At 50.0% G+C, this 18,914-nt stretch overlaps 1 protein-coding gene across 1 annotated transcript in view; it reads right to left on the minus strand.

The window, feature by feature from the left end:
• Positions 1 to 241: 241 nt before the first annotated feature.
• Positions 242 to 18,914, minus strand: part of OSBP2 (oxysterol binding protein 2) — a gene marked incomplete at its 5' end in the record, with an annotated part of 159,673 nt that continues 141,000 nt past the window's right edge. The window contains 11 exons of the mRNA XM_080821621.1: positions 242 to 439; positions 676 to 902; positions 9,136 to 9,320; positions 9,402 to 9,497; positions 9,570 to 9,673; positions 9,959 to 10,079; positions 12,642 to 12,887; positions 13,985 to 14,131; positions 14,382 to 14,433; positions 16,609 to 16,726; positions 17,371 to 17,563. Coding sequence (XP_080677747.1) covers positions 297 to 439; positions 676 to 902; positions 9,136 to 9,320; positions 9,402 to 9,497; positions 9,570 to 9,673; positions 9,959 to 10,079; positions 12,642 to 12,887; positions 13,985 to 14,131; positions 14,382 to 14,433; positions 16,609 to 16,726; positions 17,371 to 17,563 — 1,632 coding nt within the window. The 3' untranslated portion in view covers positions 242 to 296. The remainder of the gene's footprint in view (positions 440 to 675; positions 903 to 9,135; positions 9,321 to 9,401; positions 9,498 to 9,569; positions 9,674 to 9,958; positions 10,080 to 12,641; positions 12,888 to 13,984; positions 14,132 to 14,381; positions 14,434 to 16,608; positions 16,727 to 17,370; positions 17,564 to 18,914) is intronic.

Consider the following 18,914-nt stretch of genomic DNA (forward strand, 5'->3'; position numbering starts at 1 on the left):
GGGCAGCCCAGGGCCTGGGCCAGCCTGCCTGAGTTGTAGTAACTGGGAGCTGGGGTCCCAGTGGGAACCAAGTCCATAATGAAGGGGCTCGGGTGACCCGGGGCACCTGGGAGCTGAAAAGAATGCAGGTCAGCACTTCCTCCTTCCAAGGTGGGAGCCCCCAAAAAGTGTAAAACAAAGGGCGGGGATGGGGCAGGGAAGGTGTGGGAGGAGGGCAGTTGAATACTAAATTGAGTGCATTAAAGAAGAGGTGGACCAGGCTGTGCAGGCGCCTGTATTTGCAGGAGGGGTGGCGCTCAGAAGATGTTGGGGCACATGTGCCAGTCCTGCCTCTCCTTGGCCTCCCAGTAGCCGCCCTTGTACATGCAGGCCGTCTCCCCGGTCAGTGGGTCCAGCCTCTTCTCGAACCACAGCGGCATGTACACATCTGCCTCCTTCTCTGCTGGGCAGGCACAGTGGGTGGGCTGGTGGACGGTGGCCTCTTCCCAGCCCCGCCCCCTTCCCGGTTTCCCCAATCCCTGCCCCCAGGACATGCCCCCCCCCCCGTACCCTCCCAGTCTCTGGGGTCTCCCTTCCTCCCCTTTCCCTTCCCACCCCCAGGGCATCACTTCCTTCTGGGAACCTGTTCCCCAGCCCCAGGGTACCCTCTCTCCCTGCCTCTCAGCCCAGCCTTACCTTCCTCGGTGCCACAGCCCCGCGAGCAGGCCTCCAGCCGCCGGCGCCGGGACAGGCGCTGCTTCTCCTCCAGCCGCTGCTTCTCTGTGTTGGCCTCGTCCCAGTGCCCCTTCTCCATCAACCGCTGGTCCGGCCGCAAGCGGCTGTCCGTGGGTGCCACGCCCTCCTCGTGCTCGTTGAGGGTCAGAGCCAGCTCCGAGAAGTAATACATGTTCTCGGCGTTCTCCCTGCGGCGGCACGGGTGGCGTGAGCTGGCCCGCACGGCCCCCGGGCCACCTGTCCACTCCCAGAACTCGCTCAGCCGCACAGGAGCAGCTGGCTCCTTCTTTTCCTGCCCGCACCTTGCACACTCCCTCCACCGACCTGCATCTGATTTGCTACATTCCACTTCTCTGGGAATTTGCCAATTTCCACCCGTTTTAAAACTAGATCAGCGTGATGTTTCACAATCTCATTACTACTGCTTTAATGACTAGGACACGGTGCTGTCCTCTTTTCACATCTGTGATGTGGGTTATATGTACCTTCCCCCCATTTTAAACCGTCTCACCGATTTCTCCACTCTCTTCGTTGGTTGAAGGTGAAACTTTGTTGATCCTATTTTAGATTTTTCTGCTTTACTGAGTTTACTTTTATATTCTCCCACTTTGTTAGGATTTATTTTGCTGTCCTTTTTCTAACTTCATGAGATGGTTGCTGAGCTCATGATTTTGCAGCTTTTCTTTTCTAATATGTGCGTTTTAGGTTAGGCATTGCCCTCCAAGTATTGCATTAACTGAATCTCACAGCTTTCATATGTATTACTTTAATTATCATGCAGTTACATTTTCTTTAAGATTATTTATTTATTTATTTATTTGAGGGAGAGCGAGCAATTTTGGGGGGGGGGAATGGAAGGAGAGGGATGGGCAGACTCCACACTGAGCATGAGGTGGAAGGGGGGCTTGGGGGGCTTCATCTCACCTGAGATCATGAAGGGAGCGGAAATCAAGAGTCAGATACTCAAGGGACTGAGCCACCCCGGCACCCCTTTATGCAATTACATTTTCTGATGTCCACTGTATCTTCTTTGATCTATGGATTAGTTGGAAGTACATTTCTTGAATTTATAAACATCTGGGGATTTTTTTCTAGTCATCTTTATTTCTAACATTGCTTTGGAGACAGTATACCGGTATAATTTCAGTTCTTTGAAATTTGCTCAAAGACCCAGTATTTGGTCAGTTTTTGCAGATGTTCCATGTGTTCCTGAAGAGAATGTGTTTCCTGCAGTTGTTCAGTGCAGTGTTCTATAATTGTCCAGTAGATTCTATGGTTCAAACTATTTTTTTCCCCTTGTTTCTAGCCATTACTAAGAGAGCTTTGTTAAAATATCCTACTTTGGTTGTCAGTTAATCCATTTCTCCTTGTATTTCTGCCAGCTTTTGTGGTAAATACTTTGAGGCTGTGTTCTTTAGGTATAGGATACGTTCAAATTTAGAACTCATCTTAATGAATTGAACCTTTATCATTATGTCCCTCTTACCTCCCATCTTTTTGTTTTAAAAGTCTGTTTTGTGACATTACTATAGCTATAGCAGCTTTTGTTATTTCTGTGGACATATCTTTTTCCATCCTGTTATTCCAATCTTTCTTTACTTTCTTACTTAGATATAGCTCTTATATACCACATATAGTTGGATTTTTAAGCCTTATCTGAAATCTTATACCTGTAATGGGAGCAATTAATGTAATTACTGATATGTTGGATTTAAATCTATCTTATTTTGTTTTTTCTTTTTGTTCTCCTTTTTTGGATCTCAGGTACACAGCTTTGGATTAGTCATGATCCTTACTACACGACACCCTCTTTTTATTGGTCCTTGCATGATCTGCTTGTATTAATGCAAACTGACCACCAGAAGAACCTCTAAGCAAAATGTAGAATCCTGACAAAACCTACATCTAACCATATGGAAAACTCACCAATCTATCTCCTTCTCAGGTAGCTGTCAGCAAGACTCCTGGGTTCATCAGTCCCTTGCTTACCTTTTAATCTAATTTTATTGCATCTTTACATAGTCTTAAATGTGTATGTATGTGTGTGTATTCATATACATATATTTACATATTTGTTTTTAACTGTATAAAAAGAATCATGATATATTTAACCTTCTAGGACTTGCTTTTTTTTCTTAATATTATGCTGCCAAAATTTATATTGTTGCATGTTTCTGTGGTTCATTAGTTTCAACTACTGTGTAATATTCCCTCCTGTGAAATAATACCACAGTTATTCATTCAATAAATCTGTGCTGTTTGCAAGTTTTTGCTTTGGAGTAATCTTATGCATGTTTCTCATTGTACATTTGCAGGAATTTCTCTTGCGTATATACCTAGAAGTGGAACTGCTGGGCCATAGACTCTGTGATATTCTTCTTTAGGAGGTAAGGCCAACCTGCTTTTCAACATGGTGGCACCAATTCACATTCACACCAGTGATGCATAAGAAATATTATGGATCTGTATCTTCTTCAACACTTGGTACTGTCAGACTTTTTCATTTTTTCTTAATTAAATGAAGGCAAAATGGTCTCATTGTGATTTTGATTTGCATTTCCCTGATTACCAATGATGTTGATCATTTTATATGATGACTGGTTATGTGTATTTGCTCTCATGTGAAATTCTTGCTTGTGACTCTTGCACTTTTTCTGCCAGACTGTTTTGCTTTATTCATGGATGAGGTATTCTTGATTTTTTTTTTTTTAGTTATTATTTTTAACTGTGGCCAAATTCTCAATACTGATCTGTTGTCAGGTATTAAGTATTGTGATTATCTTCTGCAAGTTTATATATTGCCTTTTCTTTAAATGTGTATGTACACTTTCTTTAGATTGTCTCTTAAAGAGCAAAACTTCTTCTAAGGAAAAAAAGAGGGGCGCCTGGATGGCTTAGTCATTAACCATCTGCTTTCGACTCAGGTCATGATCCCAGGGTCCTGGGATCGAGCCCCGCATAGGGCTCCCTGTTTCTCCCTTTCCCATTCCCCCTGCTTGTGTTTCTTCTCTCGCTGTGTCTTTCTCTGTCAAATAAATAAAATCTTAAAAAAAATAAGGAAAAAATATTTTAATATAGTTGCATGCATCTGTGTCTTAAGATCTCTTTTCTTAAGGTCTAAAAGATACTCATCAGCATTTTCTTCTTAGAGTTTAACTTGTTGTTTAACAGCAAATCAAGCTTAATACTTTTCTAAGAGCTTTGCTTGAAGTCAATTTCTGTTTTAATGTAAGGGAGAGATTCAGTTAATCTTTTCCCATATGGATAACCATTTTACCAAGTCCTTTTAGTGAACAGTGCCATCTTTCCACATGATCTCATGTCACCTTTGTTATATGCCAAAGATATATACATCCTTGGGTCTGTTTCAAGGCTCATTGTTTTACTGGAGCTTCAAAATAAGTCCCAATATCTAGTAGGGCTAATCCTTATTTCTCTGTTGTTCTTCAGAAATCGTCTGGCCCTGGGGCCCCTGGGTGGCTCAGTTGGTTAAGCATCTGTCTTCGGCTCAGGTCATGATCCCAGAGTCATGGAACTGAGCCCCACATCAGGTTCCCTGCTCAGCAGGGAGTCTGTTTCTCCCTCTCCCTGTGCCCCTTCTCTCTCCCTCATGCACTCTCTTTCTCTAATAAATAAATAAATAAAATCTTTATAAGAAAATTCTGGCCCTTTTAAAAATTTAAAAATCACTATTATCAAGCAATGAAAATCGCTATTGGGATTTTGTTTGAACTCCTCTTTAGATGATAACATCTTTGTAATAATAAATCTTTCTATTTATGAACATTGTGTCTTTCTCCATTGATTTAGCTCTTCTTTAATATCTCAGTAAAGTTTTATAATTTTCTCTATAGAGGTCCTGAATATAAGATTCATTACAAGGTCCTTGATATTCTCTGATACAATAATTGTTTTCTCTTAAATTGTATTTTCTAGTTGTTTTTTTTTAGTGTGTAGAAATGTAACTGACTTTTGCACATTAACCTTGTACTAAGACACCTAAAATGCTTTTTCTGAATCTACTGAGATTTATTAATGTGATGAGTTAATTTGTGTATTTTCTAATATAAAATCATCTTTTTTTTTTTTTTTTAAAGATTTTATTTATTTATTTGAGAGAGAGAGAGAGCATGAGAGAGAGAGAGAGCATGAGAGGAGAGAGGTCAGTGGGAGAAGCAGACTCCCTGCCAAGCTGGGAGCCCGATGTGGGACTCGATCCTGGGACTCCAGGATCATGACCTGAGCCGAAGGCAGTCGCTTAACCAACTGAGCCACCCAGGTGCCCTATAAAATCATCTTTGCATGCCCATGATAAATGCAAGAGGATTGATGATGAATGTTTTCTTTTTTATACACTGTTTGATTTTCTAATGTCTTGTTTTGAAATTTGGGTTATATATTCATGAGTGAAATAGGGCAGAACTTTAATTTTCCTACGGCTCTTTTAGCTTGGTTTGACATCAGGGTTATCCTGGCCTCACGCATAGGAAAGGAGAGCATTTTTTCTTTTCCTTTGATCTAAAAGATTTTATATACTATTGGGATAATATATTTCTTGAAAATTTGGTAGAATTCACCTACAAAATTATCTGGGCTTTGTGTTTTCCTTTGGGAATTTTTAAACTACTTCAGTTTCTTTGATTATAGGACTAGTCATGCTTTTCATTTCTTTTAGACTCAGTTCTTGTTATATTTTTCTAAGAATTTGTTCTCATCTGAATTTTAATTCTTAGTACTTTGCATGTCATATTAAACTCTTCATTAATGATATTTATTTCTATATTCTCTCTTGATAAGTCTTGCCAGTAGCTTTCTGTCAGGTTTTTTTTCCCTCAAAGAATCAACTTTTGGCTTTTTAAACTTCTCTATTTTACTTTTTTCTATTTTACTAATCTCTGCTCTAATTTTTTTTTTAAAGATTTTGTTTAATTTGACAGAGATTACAGGTAGGCAGAGAGGCAGGCAGAGAGAGAGGAAGGGAAGCAGGCTCGCTGCTGAGCAGAGAGCCCGATGTGGGACTCCATCCCAGGACCCTGGGATCATGACCTGAGCTGAAGGCAGAGGCTTTAACCCACTGAGCCACCCAGGTGCATATGTTGACCTTTCTCTAATTTCTTAGATTAGAAACTCAGAAAAGAAATAGTCTCAAAATGAATGAGCTTATTTATGTGCCTATTTAAGACAATCTGTTTCCTTTAAAGCACTAACTTTGTTACATCCATTCTCACTCAATTTTAGGTATTTTATTTTAAGATTTTATTTATTTATTTGAGAGAGAGAGAACAGAGGAGGGGGTAGAGGGAGAAGTAGGCTCCCCACTGAGCAGGGAGCCAGATGCAAAGCTCAATCCCAGGACCCTGGGATTATGACCTGAGCCAAAAGCAGATGCTTAACTGACTGAGCCCCCATGTGCCCCAATTTTAGGTATTTTTAAATTTTCATCCTCATTTATTATTTTACCCATGAGTTATTTAGCAACTTAACAATTTTTTCCAAACACGTGGGGATTTTTTGTCATCTTGTTCATAACTTCTGACTTAATTGTCTTATCATGGATGTGGTCTGTATGCTGCCCTCTAAATTTGTTGAGTTTTCTCTAAGGTTCAGTACATGATAGATCTTTGCATACATTTCATGTCCACTGGGTAAAAAGTATGTTCTTTGATTGTTGCAACTTCAAGTGTGTGGACATCCTATGTTGTCTGATCTCCTCAGATCCTTGTTGATCCTCTCCCCGCCACCCTTGACTGATCACCAAGTGAGAAAGGTATGCTGAAGTCTCTCAATCTCCCACATGGTGATGGATTTACCAGTTTCTCCCTTTACATCAATATAAGCTTTGTTTATTTTTGAGGCTGTTTCATTACATGCAGAGTGAAACTCCTTATCTTCTTGAAGAGCTTTTATCATATAGCAACTCTTTCATCCCTAATAATGCTTTTGTCTTATTAAAGTCTATTTTATCTGATATTAATATAGCTATTGTAGCTTTTCCAGTTAGTATTCCCATGGTATGTCTTTCACTTTCAACCTCTGCATGTCTTTGTTTTTTACATCTCTTAGAAGGTGTATATATCTGGATTTTTAAAAAATCCAGTCAGTATTTTGTTTTTTGACTGGTGAGTTTCATCTACTTTTGTTTGTTATGTTTGGACCTATTCCTACTATGTTGATTTATTGTTTTTATTTGTCCTTTTTCTTCTTAGTCTTTTCTTACTATTCTAACATCTTATATTTGTCTCTTCCTTCTAATAAGAACTTAACAATCCTTCTCATCCCTTGGTGTCCTTTACAACTCTCCTCATATCCTGACGTGCTAACATTATTTACACCTTAAATTCTGCATTATTTAGGACTATTTTCTCTTTGCCTTTGGTCTTAGTCATTGTTTAAAAAAAAAAACTCCAAAAACACAACGTTTACGTCATAGTATGTCTTTTACAGCAACTTCTGGATTTTTTTCTCCCCTTTTAAAGTACTATGTCTAGGGGCGCCTGGGTGGCTCAGTTGGTTAAGCATTCAACTCTTGATTTCAGCTCAGGTCATGATCTCACATGATCTTAGGGTTGTAAGATCAAGCCCCATGTCAGCCAAGCACTGGGTGTGTGGAGCCTGGTTAAGATTGTCTCCCCCCACCCCCGACCCTCCCCTGCCCCCACCGCTTGTGCTCTCCTGCATTCTCTCTCTCTCAAATAAATAAATAAATAAATAAACTACTATGTCTAATACCATTTTCATTGTGGGTTTTGTGTGGCAAACCTTCTGAGGCTCTTTGCCTGATGACATTTTGTTGTCATCATTATTAAATGATAGCTTGGCTGTATAAAAATCTTAGTCTTCTAATTTTGTTTTCTTCATTACCTTGAAAATATTACTCCAAACACTGGCTATTGAAAGATGTCAATCTTTCTGATTGTCAATATGATTCTTTATCCTTAATTGTAATCTTCTTATACTCCTCTCTGGAAGCTACTAGAATTTTCTCCTTGGCATTTTTAATTTTCTCTATAGTATGATCTAGGTGAAAGCTTTTCTTTAATCTCTTCTCTCTGGAATTCTACAGACCCTTCAGCCCAAGGTCTCCCATCTCCTTGTTTTTGTTCTGGGAAATTTATTTCCATTATTTAACTATTTCTCTCTCCTTTCCATTTTTCTTTCTTTCTTTTCCTTCTGGGATTCCAGTTAAACATTATTTTAGTGGTGGTTCTAGGAATGCAGACTTCACACAGCCAAAAGTTAACATACATCTTGACCACCTTCTTGGGTAGCACAATGGTCTTTGAGAAGTTTCCTTCCATTTATCCTTCTGACCTTTATGATCACACAGTTGTATTTTATGTTTAGATTCTAAAACCTGCAAGACATCACTATTCTTGTTTATTTACTGTTCACTTAGGTTCATGTAGTTTTTGTTCTTCATTCACTCATACATCTCAGATCTTCCATCTGGGATCACTTCCCTTCTGCAGGAGGTATATCCTTTAATGTGGGTCTGCTGGTGGCAAAATGAGTTTTTAATAGTCTGAAAATAAAACATTTCAACACTCTGTAAATGTGTTCTCGCTGGGTGTATTATTGTCGGCCGGCAGTGAGTCTTTCTGCACATGGAAGATCTCATTTGACCATCTTCAAGCTTCCATCATTGCTGAGGAAGAGACCGCTGTCTGTCTGCTATTCCTCAGAAACTCATACATGTCTTTTTCACAACTGGGTGCTTAATATTTTCTCTTTGATTTAGTTTCAACAGTTCCACTGTACAGATTTGGTGTGGAAGATTCTCTGCTGTTTGCTCTTCAGATATGTTCTCTTTCCTTCTAGACTCCCGACTAGAAGTGCGCTAGACCCTGCCCTCAAACCTGACGTGCGCACAGCTACCCTTGGGGTCTTTATGGGCTCCCAGGGCTGCTGGCGATGCTGCTCCAGGAGTCATTCTGGGTCACTAGGTGGTAAGCTTTCTCTCTGTTGGCTTTTTGTCTTTTCCAGGTTTTGTCTCTCTATTTGAAGGGTTTATTCCTTCTGACCTATATTCTGTTGATGGAGTTTATTAAACCTTCCCAACTGGAGTTCTCAAGTTCAGTTGCTTAATTTTTCCTTTGTTTTGCTCTCTCTGGAACCTGCTGTGCCACTTTTTATACTTTTCTGTTCCTTGCCCAGATTTTCACATTGGTTTTCCTTCCTTGGACTATGGACTTCATCAGCCTGTTTAAAGTCTGCATAGAATCGGCTACCACCTGATACAGCCACATTGGGATGTCAGCTGCAGAACACGGTCTCTGCCTACGTGCGGACAGAACCATCCTGACCCCAGTGTCTGCCGCTCACTTCTTGCCTGGCTGGCCAGGCTCCCCTGCCTGCCCTAGGCCCCACTGCCTCTGCCTCCTCCTCCCTGCCTGCTCTTTACCCGCCCTCAGCCCCACTCACGGCAACGGGTACTTCTTCCACAGCAGCTTGGCTGGCAGCGTCTGGTACACGGTCTTCTGCTTCCCATCTGAGCTGGGGCTGCTGGGGCTGCTTTGCACGATCTTGGCGCACTCCATCTGTTCATCCCATGAACCTGACAGCACGTAGTGGGCTTTGCCCTGGCTGTCACTTACCACTCCTGTCACCTGTGGACATGGGCAGGATCAGCACAGGCACACGCCCCACTCCAGGCCCCTCCCATGACTCTGAGAGATAGCCTTGCTTACCTTCCGGGCTACCTCTTTGGAGAAGTAGCTATAGGGCAAGAACTTCAGCTGGCACCGGTCCTGGGTCTTATGGTTCACAATCTCGATGTCCCCGGTCTGGTGAGGAAGGTTAGTGGTCAGTGCCCCACCTCTAGGCCACACGCCCCCTCCCTGAGGGCACCACCTGACCTGGTCAATCCAGAGCTTGCCCACAATGATGTTATGCACAGTCGAGGTGCTCTTCCTCCACACGTAGTGATTCCCACTGGCCTGGAATTCTAAGTGGATGGCACCTGGAGGCCAGATATAGGGTCAGAAGTCATGGCTTGCCATGCTAGACCCCAGCCATCCTGTCTGCCCATGGTCCCAGGGTCCTGACAACTGGAAGCAGTATTCATGTAGACTGGGGACAGGGCATAGGCCAGGGAGGCATCCAGGAAGCCTGGGGAGGTGGGGAGCAGATTTGCAGAGAGACTAATGTCCTCCTAGAGGCCCCAAGCTGGCTTCTGGGTTGGTAAAACCCTCCCACTTCTCCAGAAAGGCTTTCTGTCCTGGGAAAGCACAGGGCTGCAGCTCACCTAGCGGCATGATGGAGAGGTATTTTCCCCGGAACTTGCTAGAGATGGTGATCTCCTGCCAGAGGCTCCAGCCATGCTTGGAAAACACGTAGTGCGCGGCTGATGGTGGGTGGTGGCTCACCTGAGACCAGACCCACAGGACATGAGTATCTGCTGGACATGGGCCCAGGCCTGCTCCCCAACCAGCTGTGGGGACCACCGGCCCTGTGCTCAGCATGACCGGCTCCACGGCCCTGGGAACAGGCCCCCAGGAAGGACGGTGCTCTGATGGAAAAACAAGGGCTGGCCGTGGGACCGGCCTGGGCGGCTGTCCTGGGCTTGCTGTGGTCAGGAGAAGAGGACCAAGGCATCTCTATGCCAGGCTTGGGCTCCGAAATGGGGTGATGACAGAGCTTGGCCTCAAGGGGGCCCCTGTGACAAGCTGTGCTGATGGCTAGGAAGTGAAGTGTGACACTCTAGCTAGGGCTTATCTGCCAACTCCCCAGTTAGCCCCACAACTCATCTGCAAAGGGCTGCCCCCTACTGTGCCATGTTGCACGGGGGGCTCAGGCTGGGGCAGCCACTTGCACTGAGGGGCAGAGCTGGGCTCTGCCTCCCTCCTGGCCAGCATGGCTCTAGAGCAGGAGGCCATATCAGTGTCCTGCCCCGGCCACAGGGGGTGGCACAGCAAGCTCTGCACAGCCCTCGGGAGCCCCCACACCTCCCCCCTCCTCTCACAGCCCTGGGCGACCCAACTGCTGTCTCACCTGCCAGCAAGCCCCTGTCAATTTCCCCTTGTTTATTCTTCCTCATTTCTGTGGCCCTGTGGTGGCAGGGTCCTGGGGCTCAGCCTCTCCCCAGCTTCCTCCCTCTCTAAGGCACCTCCTTGCTGGGTCACGACCTCAGTCAGTCTCCAGCCCCAGCCTTGCGCTGGAACTGCATAAGGGACTGCAGCCCTGCGACCCAGCTGCCCACTGGACGCTCCCACACGGGTGTCTGTTTGGACTGCCCAGAGTTCCTGCCGCGCCCTGGACGCTCCCACACGGGTGTCTGTTTGGACTGCCCAGAGTTCCTGCCGCGCCCTCCTGCATCTCTCATTGTCTCCTGTCCCCGTAAGTGGCACCTCAAGGCCTTTCTGGTCTCAGCATCACAGGTCAAACCCACCCCCCATTCTTTGTCACCCACGGCCGGCCGGGGCCCCACATGTCCTAGAGCCCACCATACTGGCACACCCAGGATGTGACCCCGAGGGGCTGGCCCTGGCACTCTGTGTCCTGGCTTCCTGCTCAGGCCAATGATCTAGTCTTAACAGCTGCTCACACCAAATGCTTCAGAGTCATCCCTGGCCCTCTTTCTTGTGTTCCTTCTCTAACCCTTAGCAAATCCTGGCTGTTCTTTCTTCAAAATGCGTCTTGAATCTGCTCCTCCCCCTCACCAGCCCACAGTGGGTGGCGCAAAGCATCTATAACTTTACTCTCCCCTGCAGGGGGCACATAAACAAAGACAGGTGTCAGGACCCTCTCTACCTGCCACACAGACTGAAACCCGAAGCCTCAGGCTGCCCGCCCACTTCCTCGCTGACCTGTGCTCCTTTCTCCCTCACTTTTGGCTCCAGCCAGCTTTCTAAAGGTGCAAGAACCATCCACTTACACAGCACCTGTCCCGCACTGCCCCCTTCAGGAGAACAGGCACCCCATCCGCTCACTTCCCTGCTGCCTGTATAGCACCTGGCGCTTTGGGGGCACTTGGTCAACTCTACAACTCTACTGAATGAAGAAGGGAATTCACTCAGTAGTTCAGGCCAAGAATGCGAGGGTCATCCTTGCTGCCTTCCCTTGCCTCCCTTCCTCCCTTCCTCCTCCCTGGCCCTCTCCCTACATCCAAAGCATCTGCAAATACCCAGGCTCTACTTTCGAAGCAGCCTGTGCTCTACCCGTAACTGGCTTTGTGTAGGGCTACACTGCCACCACAGCACGCCTTTTCAACTAGCCACCAAAAGCAGTGAAATGTCTGCTTTTGGAGCTCTCCCCGGGCCCTGAACAGTGCCTGGCCCGCAGCTGATATCCAGCAGCCCAGCCGGGAAGCTCTATGTTGGGTGCCTTCACGCAGCACCTGCCCAGGTCCTCCCAGCACCCAGGGAGGCACTGACAGATTCACCCCTCCTCAGACAAGCTCAGGCTAAGATGCTGCTGCCGAGGCTCCTAGACCCCAGGGCCTGGGTTTGGCTCTGCTCTGTGGGGAGAATATGCATCTCTGTGGGGAAGGCATTGAGAAATGATGGGGGCAAGCTGACCTCACCAACCCCCAGGGCAGGACCGCTGGGCCCCAGAAGCTCCTCACATTCTAGGCCTGCACTGTCACAGACTCAGGGTTCCCACACCGTGCAGGATCCCCTCTGCCTGCCACCTCCCCCACTCTGGTCTACCCAGACTCCCAGCGAGCACCGCACACTCGTCCCTTGAGGGCCGCTGTGCGGTTCCTGGCAGGGGGAGGGGCCCTCCCCTTCCCCACACACCAGCCCTGACTCTGTCCTCACCCAACTATCTCCAGGAGGTCTGCCCCTGCTGCAGGAGGCCCAGCCTCTGGACCTTGCCTTTGCCTCATGGGCTTGGGCACGGCAGGGTCAGAGGCCGTGTCCCATTTGTCTCCCTGGGACCCCCGGGCCTGGCAGGAGCGCCTTGGCCGGAGTGTGCGTGGGCCTCACCTGCTCACAGAGGGAGCGCAGGCCCATATCATCAAGGCGATCCAGCTCAAAGGTCTCCCCTAGCATGGGGTTGAAGGGCTTGGCGATGCGGTGCACAGTGGTGGAGTAGGAGGACACGGAGAAGGCGGCCACCAGGCACATCTGCTCCACTGAGCTGGTGCAGTGCACCGCCTTGTCCAGCAGGTGGTGGTACTCCAGGTCCTCCGTCAGCCGCTGGAGCATGGACAGGGGCTCGTTAAAGTTGACCTGCGGACAGGGGGTGGTCAGGCGCTGCTCCGGGCACCGCCCCGGGGCCCTCCCAGCCCACCTGTTCTCCTCAGACGGTCCTGGGCACTGTGGTTCAGATGGTGCCTCCACATTCAAGTTCCTCTGCCTACCCCTCCTAATGCCCTGTCCAAACATGCGCAGCTCCCTGTGCTCCCCTCCACCCTCAGTTTTCTCTACAGCCTCGTGGCTTTTGGACCCGCTGTAACTCATACCCTGTCACTATGGTCACTGTCACTCTCCCTTCCTAGGATGTGAAGGCCACCAAGGCCAGAGTTTCTGACTTGTTTAGCACAGAGGCAGAATTAGAGAGTGACAGGAGGGGTGGGTGGCTGGATGAATGAGTTTTCCACCTATTCTGAGCTTTTGTGCTGTTTTTGGGTGAAAGCTCCTATAGGTGGCCCCCCCTCCATCCTGGTCTTGGGGCAGAGCAGGGTCACTCCCCACTTGTGGTGCTCGGCTATGACCCTGGGCCAGCCATCACGCAGGGACTGCCCTGAGTTCTCCCCTTTCATCCTCCCAGACACTGTTATCTGGGCATTGTTCCTTGCCCCACTTTGCAGGTGTGGGCACAGAGGCAGGAGATGTGAACGGGTTTGTCCTGGGGCACACAGTGAAACCAAGTCTGGCCTGAACCCCAAACATTTCCCCCCTGGAGATGCCATCAGAGCCTGGCGACACGAGAATGCTAGCTCCATCCTCAGCGGGATGTGTGACCTCACTGGAGTGGGTGCAAGAGACAGCTCCTGGCCCAGGAGGGCCCAGTCCTGCCACTCCCCATCTACGAGGTCAGGAGAGCCGGGACATCGGGAAGCCCTGTCAGGTACAGAGGTGCTCTGGGGGTCCCCACATCTCTGATCAATGCAGAGCCCCTCCTTAGCTTCTTCCCTCAGAGCCTGAGACCTCTGCTCTCGGGATTTTGGCAATGTTGTTGAACACGATTTGATAATTTGTTACATGCTCCTCAGGTGTTGTTAAGAATGACACCCAGGCTGCTGGTACTTAGAGGCCATTCCTTATCCATGCACAAAACAGGGCCCCCCTGGGACCCACTGCAGCTGCTCCACACCAGCCCCTACCGGCATGGGGATCTTGGAGAGCTCCCGGCCGATGCAGTTCTTCATGATGCTCCAGAGATTAAGGCTGTAGTTGGGTTTGTCAGGGATGCGGACACGCCTCTTGACCTTGGGGGGCCCCTTGGGCACAAGTGAGGCGCCATCTAGCACCTGCCAGAGAGAATGTGCCTGTGAGCAGAGGCCAGGGTGCCCCTTCGGCCTTCCAGCCCTGGCCCTCACCTCTATCCAATGCAGTCCAAGCACTGAGCTAGCCACTGGCACGGTGCTGGCACAGGGGCAGGCTGGCAGACAGGTCAGACCAGGTGGAAGGGAGCCAGGGCACTGAGCCCGCCCCAGAGGCCCGGAGCCCAAAGTGGCAGCCTGCCTTCTAACCACCTTTGAGGTCTTCCTTCTCACTTACATTATCTGATGAGGTCCAGTCCACTGGGCCTGTGGTCCCACCCTCCACTTTTCTGCAAGAAACACAAAAGGGGAGGCAAGTTATTTACAAATCCTGAGGCCTCCTGGGGACCTGGGCACCTTCTACCCAGACCCATCAGTGAGGTGCAAGGGACAGCTCACCCCAAGGCTGCTTCTCCAATGGGACATGCCCAGTTTGGGACATTCAGCTGGGCTGGGGGGCCCAGGGCAGTGAAGGGGCTCCCACCCACTGATGTCCCATAAGAGCAGACACTGGAGCAAAGTCACCTGAGGTCCCTGCACACAGCCCCTCCTGGGACTGGCAGACCCAGGACCTGGATGAAGCTGGGGGTGGCCATTTCCTCTGGCAGAGCCCCCTAGAGCCCTGTGGGGCCCCACTGTGTCCTCACTGTCTGCTGGTCTGACTCTCGCACTAGACTGGGGTTCCAGAAGGGCAGGAAGTGGGTCAGATGCATGCCTGTGCCTATGAATACTTGTGGTGAGATGATTGGCTAGGCAGCAGGGGGTGGTATGGTTGAAGGACCTAAGCTCTGGGGGATCCTCGAGGACAGGTGACCTGGGCCAGCTGGGGTGAGGGGCAGGCATTGGCAGTCAGGGACTCAGGGAATGGGAAGGACTCACTGGGTCATTGCTCATAAGGGACCCACCTGCAGCCCAGAGGAGCTACACTACCAGGGAAGGTGGTAGTTTGGGCCTTGGGGTTGTGTCAGGAGCCTAGAGAGCCAATGAAGAGTATCGAGCACAGGGGTCACCTGCTTGCTGGTTGGGTGGCAACAGAGAGGCCTGGGGCTGTCAGCTGAGGTGTGGAAGGTGGCTGGGTTGGGGGCGTGAAGGAGGGGGCAGAGCCAGGCTCCTGGGGACTCCAGGTATGGGAGGGGTGGGTGGGAAGCCGGAGGGGTGCAGGAGGGTGACACTGCTGGGTGGGAAAGTGAAAGGAAATTCAGAACAGCCAAGCCAAGCTCATTGTGAGAGCAATATAAGCAAGCAAATTTTAAAATATTATTGGGAAATGAACGGTGATTGAGTTGGAAATACTCTGTTGATAGGACTAGAAACACACTGTGGGGTTAGAGAGATCCCAAAGGCCCTTGCCCTGAGAGAAACCAGGACATGGGGTGGTGACCCATGTTGGTACACAGAGGCAAAAAAGGAGGGGCTGGGGGTTTTTACTGGCCTCCCCCTCTGTGAACTGGGCTCCAGGGAGTCCATGGAAGGCAGTGTGGGGTGTGGGCTGCAGATCAGATGCAGGGAATAAGGCTGCCAGGAAGCCTGCTGGTCCTCATCCATGAGGGCCTGAGTGTCCTGCCTGAGGGCACGGCCTTCGGGGGAGCATGGGAGGCTCTGTGACTCCGCCGTGCCCCAGGGATGGAGGGGGCAGGGGGCAGCACAGGCAGCGGTCGGTTATGTCGCTGTCCACAGGACTTGGAGCGGTAGCTCCTCCCCAGGCCATCGCAGAGGAGCCACAGACATGGGTGGAGCTCATCAGCCACCTCCATGTCCCCCAGAGCTGCCATACTCACGACCCTTCCAGTACTAGGGCCTGAAGCGATGTCCTAATGAGGCAACTCTGAATTGTAGCAAATCCCTATTCATGCGCCAGGGTGCTGCCCTCTGACCCAGCCTGCCCACACAGAGCTCCTGCCCCTCCCTTTTGCGGGTCCTGCACCAGCACTGTCCCACCCAGGGGCGCTTCCTGGGGATCCAGAATCTGACAACAGTGTCCGGGTTACCGCTGTGCTCTAGTGTGTATTTAGAAACATCCTGAAAGAGGACACTTTTATGAAAGGAGGCTTGGAAATAGAAAATAAAAGGGACTTCCTGCATGGCCTGTCTGTTCTGGAACGAGGGCGTGGTGGAGGGAGTGGTTGGGACTGCGCGTAGTTCCGAGGGAAGAAAGCGCAGCAGACGCCTTCCACCCCGGCCCTGGGGTCCCAGGCCCCACCCCCACCCTCTCCGGCTGGAACTGGATCCTGCACAGGCTCTGTTCTCCACCTCCGTTAAAATGAAACCCTGATTCAAACTCTGTGTGGGCATTTGAATCTGAGGAACAGAACAATCATAATAATAATCAAAATACAGTGTGAAGCAAGACTTGAAAGAAAACCCCAAGTACGAAGAACAGGTGCAGCTTAAGAAGAACAAGGCGGGAAAGGCTAAGCCTGGGAGAGGCTCCTTCCAGGGCCGCTGGTCCTGCCTGGAGAACACACCTGTCCTCCTTGGCCTCGGTGATCACAGTGATGAAGGATGTAGAGTCTTCCATGGCGTCGAAGTACTCGGTATCTTCATCTTCCTCACTGTCCTCTCCTTTGGGAGTTAAGAGGCTTCCTGCAGATATACGCAAAACCGCCGCCTCAGTTTGCAACTCTGAAAACTCACTCACCTGCCTGAGGAAGTCCAGAGCCCAAAGGGTGCCCCCCACTTTGGACCCTGTCCCCCCCACCAGCCCCTCATTCCTTTCCCACTTCAGTCACCTGGGCCGCATTAACGAGGCTGTGGCTGCCCTAGGTCCCCTTCCTGGAATGAGCTTCCCGCTCAGTGCTTTGGCTCAAAGGCCTCTCTCCTTCTGGAAGCCTCCCCAGATTGCTCAACATGCTGGTCAGTCTGTCTGGGGCCTAGCTACCCTTCCTGATGGACCCGTCACTCCCAGCCCAAGGCCAGGTGGACTGCCACCTGGCACCAGGGCAGCCCTGCCACAGAGGGACAGTTGGGCTCACTGGACTTTTCTCATAAGAACTGGAACCTAAATGCAGGGAGATAATTACCCTTCGGTAGTGGGTGTGGGAAATACAAAGCCACCGAGGCAGGCCCGAATGTGGGCATGTTAAGGGGCATGTGTACTGGGGGTGGGGGCGTGTAAGCAGAGCCAGCTGGCAGGAGGAGGCGGAGACAGAGCACAGGTTGGAAGGAACAGAGGCTGAGCAGCCCTGAGCAAGGGACCCAGCCAGGCTGGGTGGCCCTCACCCACTCACCTTCGCTGAAGCTCTTGGTGGGGTTGGTGGCCCGGCCCGGGGCGCTACGGAAGGCCCGTTCGAGGCTGTTGTGCTGCTTGGCTAGCTGCTCGATGGTCTCCTCCAGGTGGATGCGCTGTTCTTGCTCATACTGTAGGGCGCGCTGCCATTTCCGGCTGTGTGTCTCTGCTAGTTCCAAGAAGTCTCTGCAGGCCTGGGGAGGGGGGACGGAGTGGCCGGTGAGCATAGGGCCCGGGGCAGGGGCCTGTCTGCCCCATACCCCACACCCCACCTGCCAGTCAGTCCTGGGGTGTTCAGGTGTTTCACCTTTGCTACCCCCTTGGTTTCTGTGGGGATATGGGGACTCTGACTTTTCTCTCAGAGCCAGCCCCGGGGACAGGCGTCCGCCATGGCGGGCATCCCATAGTCAGGATGTCATCTGAGAGCACCAAACCCGGGCTGTGGCTGGTGGAGGCTGGGTTTCCACATGGCTGGGGCCCAAGTTCAGCTGCCACATCCTTGCCGTGTGCCAGACCTAAGCACGACCTCTGTCCGTATGAGAACCCGAGGCCTATGTGGTGCTCAGGCCAGTCCCTGCCCATGGCGTGGGAGGAAGGAAAGCCACATTCTGCCATAACTTCCTGGCTTAGAGAGGTAAAGGGTCTCATCTGACACAGGAACTGAGACCGGACCTTCCCACAAAGTTACTTCAAAGTCTATATCACATAACTCTGCTTTTTAAGTAAGGTTCCCCCTTCAGACTTGGGGCCTACTCTGACATTCAGATTCTTTCCAGCTTCCCAGGTCCGTAGGTGGTCCCACTACACTCTTTTTTTTTTTTTTTTTAAAGATTTTATTTACTTATTTGACAGACAGAGATCACAAGTAGGCAGAGAGGCAGGCAAAGAGGGAGAGAGGGAAGCAGGCTCCCCGCTGAGCAGAGAGCCTGATGCGGGGCTCGATCCCAGGACCCCGGGACCACGACCCGAGCCAAAGGCAGAGGCCCCAACCCACTGAGCCACCCAGGTGCCCCTCCCACTACACTCTTATGAGGCAGGGGTTTGTCGTTCTGTCCCTGCGATCCCAGTGGAGAGGAGGGCCCGGGCTCGGCAGTTCCTGGAGGGCAGGGAGGGCCAAGCCGGGGACCTCTGGGTTTGCCTCTTCTGGACTGAATGCAGTAGGAAGGGACACGTTTCCTCGGCCCAATGCGCACCGGTGGTCTCTGGCCACCCCTCCCTAGCCCTCCCTTTCCACACACGTCACATGCTATCTGACCCTGAGGGTTGGAGTCATGCTTTCCTGGAGGGAGACAAGCACACAGCCCCTCATCGGTGACACAGGGACAATGCAGCTCTATCCTGACGGCTGTCGGGAGGAACCAGGGAGGTGATGTGGAGTGCTGGGCCAAGCAGCCCTCATAGACACTCCCTGGGAGGCACCAGAGGCAAGGGAAGCTCCCGACCCTCCACCCTCACTGCTCAGACTTCTCTCACGTCTCCCCCAGGGAAGGCTCCTGAGCCGGCTCAGTCAGGTCCCCTGAGATACTCACTCACCCCAACCCCCCG

The sequence above is a fragment of the Martes martes genome (assembly GCF_963455335.1).
Source record: "Martes martes genome assembly, chromosome: 13".
NCBI classification, from domain to species: Eukaryota; Metazoa; Chordata; class Mammalia; order Carnivora; family Mustelidae; genus Martes; species Martes martes.